Source organism: Fopius arisanus, unplaced genomic scaffold (genome assembly GCF_000806365.1).
Source record: "Fopius arisanus strain USDA-PBARC FA_bdor unplaced genomic scaffold, ASM80636v1 scaffold00191, whole genome shotgun sequence".
NCBI classification, from domain to species: Eukaryota; Metazoa; Arthropoda; class Insecta; order Hymenoptera; family Braconidae; genus Fopius; species Fopius arisanus.
The window spans coordinates 40,456-43,759 of NW_011887930.1; the positions used below are offsets into that span (position 1 = coordinate 40,456).

Sequence of the window (3,304 nt, forward strand, 5' to 3'; positions counted from 1 at the left end):
TTGTTTTTCGATTGAAATTGTAAATGAAAATTGCATTTCCCCTCCACTTACGAAGAACCTATAAGTAGCTGGAGTAAAGCAACTGATTCATCATTCAGTCTCCAGCCTATAAGTGCAGTCACACGAAATTTTTTCTAAGACGAAGTGAATCGAGGAGAGAACCAAATAAATCAAAATGGAGAAGCAAACCCTGGATCTCGATGACATCAACAAAATTGCCAGTCGAGGGAATTTCCTGCCACCCAAACGTCGAACGGAGCTGTCACTTAACCAGAAGTATTTAGTCACCAATCTGAAGGTGATCTCAACTAAATTTGGTGCTAAAGTGGTTGTCGCTCTGAACGATGAGTGCATCGTGTATCTGCCACCACGACTGTCCAACCCCTTCCAACAGGATCCAACCAAGCTAGAGAAATACGGTGAGGCTGCTGCTGCTGAACGTTTGGAGATCACTTTCCTGGACGGCGAGTTCAACCCATGCCTCTTCAACAACGTGGAAAACCACGTAAATTTTGTAAATTGTAAATTTTGTCTTTTGTTATATATATATATTGAAAAACTTCTTATTCTAAGTGTTCAGAGGTAGTTGTAATAAAAAAGTTGTAATAAAAAAGTTGTCTGGAGCATGCATCTGAAACATACAAAATATTTTTTTTTTATCAATTTCAATGCATAGCGGAGTGATGACGATCATAGAATGAAACAATCAATTGATATTTACATTATGTGTTGTAATGATTCTGGGCATCCAGAATCATTACAGCCGCTGCTGCAATGGCGTGAGTGTGAGGCAGCATCTCCAGCGCCTCATCCTCACGGTGAACCAGCCGGAGAAAATTGAGGAATTCTCTCAACACCTGATGGAGCCGTGATTCCTATAACCAAAAATTATACATTAATTGAAGAAGAAATATGTAAAAAGGATCACTGATTGTGATAGATAACTTACATTATTTGCGTAAAAATGCTGTCCGAGATACACCGTGAACTTCGCCAGCAAGTCCATGGGTACCTCAAGATTGTGAATGATGCCATAATATCTTGGGATTTTTTCCCAAGTTCTCTCCAGCTGGTCCAACCACCAATCCTCCATTCGACCATCGTCTTCTTCCCACTCCTGCCTCATCTCAGGATCCGGGAAAACGTACACTTCAAGTTTCACTAAAACATAAAAAACAATCGTTAATTATTAAAATACACTGATGACACTATGAAATTCAGTAAAAAATTTTCACGCTTCACGACACTTACTTGTTGCTTCGATTTCGTTAGATGTACTGACGAAGCGATGCTGCAAGACAACGTTGGGCCAGTCGCCACATGATCCCCACTCTTTCGCTATCTCTTTCTGTCACTCAAGCGTCTGAGCCGCCAAAAGTTGCCTGTCTCACCCTAGGTGTTTGGCGCGTAAACTCTAAATGTTTACATCTGGTGGATGGTTAAGAATGGAGCATTGACAGAGATTTCAAGTGCAGAAAATATTCTTTATTCAATACATATATATATGCGTAGATATTTTTACGGAATAATATTACAGAGTTTTCAAAGCATAGATTATTACAATAATATTTTCCACTTTTTTTTTAGTTCAACATTTAAATTTGATTGATTAAAAAAAATAATAGAACGCAGGTAATAACATTTTTCATTGTTTAATTGTCAGATTGTAGAAGACACTTTTTCAAAATAATTCTCCCTCGGAAATTACAACTGAAACAGACAAAAAATGAAAGAAATTAGTAATTGAGTTAGCAGATTGATAAGATGGTAGAATTTTGTTATTAAGTTACCTCTGGATAGATTTTAATATTGGTTGACAATCACTTGGGATGTGTAAATGATCCCATGGGTCGAAAGTAAATATTTCCATAAGGACAGAAGATCAGCTTGGCTGGAACATCTCCCATTGTCACAAAAGTTCCACCAACTTTATAGGGGCGATTAATGATTTCTCTCAGCTTTTTCTTCATAGCCCTTTCCGGCATCACACCTTCCCATTCTTCGGGTATGAAAATTCGAACAGGTTCCACCTCATCTGCTGGCGGGAAAACAACTTCCGCCTTTCGAACAAATGGTTCTGTCTCATCCGCTGAATTAGGTGGTGGTGTAGGCCCAACATTCGCTAGAATCACTGGTATATCTACTCTGATATAGTAGAGTCAGGCGGATCCATCTCCATTGAATCAGAGTCCTCAGGTGCTGGGCTCTCCGGAGTCTCTGGATCTGGGCTTGCTGGAGAGTCTACAAGTCCTTTTTCCTCGGGTGCTGGGCTCTCTGGAGACTGTGTATCTGGGCTTGCTGGAGAGTCTACAAGTCCTTTCGCCTTGGGTGCTAGGCTCTCTGGAGACTCGAGGTCCGGGCTTGCTGGAGAGTCTACAATCCCCTTCTCCACAGCCGCTGGGCTCTCTGGAGACTCGAAGTCCGGGCTTGATGGAGAGTCTACAATTCCCCTCTCCACAGCCGCTGGACTCTCCGGCGAATGATCCACGTTTTCACTGACATCAGGTGAGATGGTGTCGGTATCTAATGGGGTAGAAGCATCTCAAGCATCATCATCATCATCATCACTGTCAGTAAGGTTTCCGATCTCTGACTCTCCATCTGACGAGCTGATCGACTCAATTGCATCCCATTGCAAAGCTCGCTTCATCCTCTCAGAAGTTTCCAACTTTTGAATAAATTGACGAAATGTGATCACTTCACAAGTTGAAATTCTAGTGCCTGTTGGTTGGTCAGCATCAACAGACATCAAAGGCAGAGCACTTTGACACTCACGTCACAGAATCAAATGAGCTCTGTACTGGGAAGGAGATTCCTTATAAGCTATAAAGGTCTTTACCTAGCGAGAGATCCCCCTCCAATCACATTTTTTTTTTCTCATCATGCAGCTGGAGAACTTGGAATCTATAAAAATGTCAGCACCCGTCCATCGTAATGATTATTGTGTCGATATTAAGAATACGTGAGCGGGTCGGCACAGTTCAATTGAAAACATGTTTACCAAGAAATTCAACGGAAAAACAATTCGTAAAATTTGCAACGGGTTTTGCTTTCTCGGTATCGCTAGTCCATAGAGTTGGATAGGAATTTTTTAAACTCACATTATGAAAACGTGTGCTGTAACGCTTTTCCCGGGTTGGACTTTTTCCTTGGCGATCCCTGTCCACACCCGTACCACCCTAGTCCTACATCCCCTAACTTCGTCACAATTAATTCCTTGTCAGGCGCCAGGTGACTTTGTTAACCCAGTGCCACCCCTGGACGAGACCGGGCTTTTAACCTGCGGCTCGATGAAACCCTTGAG

General features: G+C 41.8%; 2 protein-coding genes across 2 annotated transcripts in view; both read right to left on the minus strand.

Moving 5' to 3' along the window:
* Window positions 1-3,304, minus strand: part of LOC105272486 (uncharacterized) — a 46,149-nt gene that overhangs the window by 35,935 nt on the left and 6,910 nt on the right. The gene's annotated exons all lie outside the window — the stretch shown is intronic.
* LOC105272485 (uncharacterized) lies at window positions 556-1,156 on the minus strand (the record flags this gene model as incomplete). The annotated part of the gene is given in 3 exon segments (XM_011314638.1): window positions 556-631; window positions 722-875; window positions 950-1,156. Coding segments are annotated over 2 exon segments (360 nt in total), but the record flags the coding sequence as incomplete, so codon positions are not given.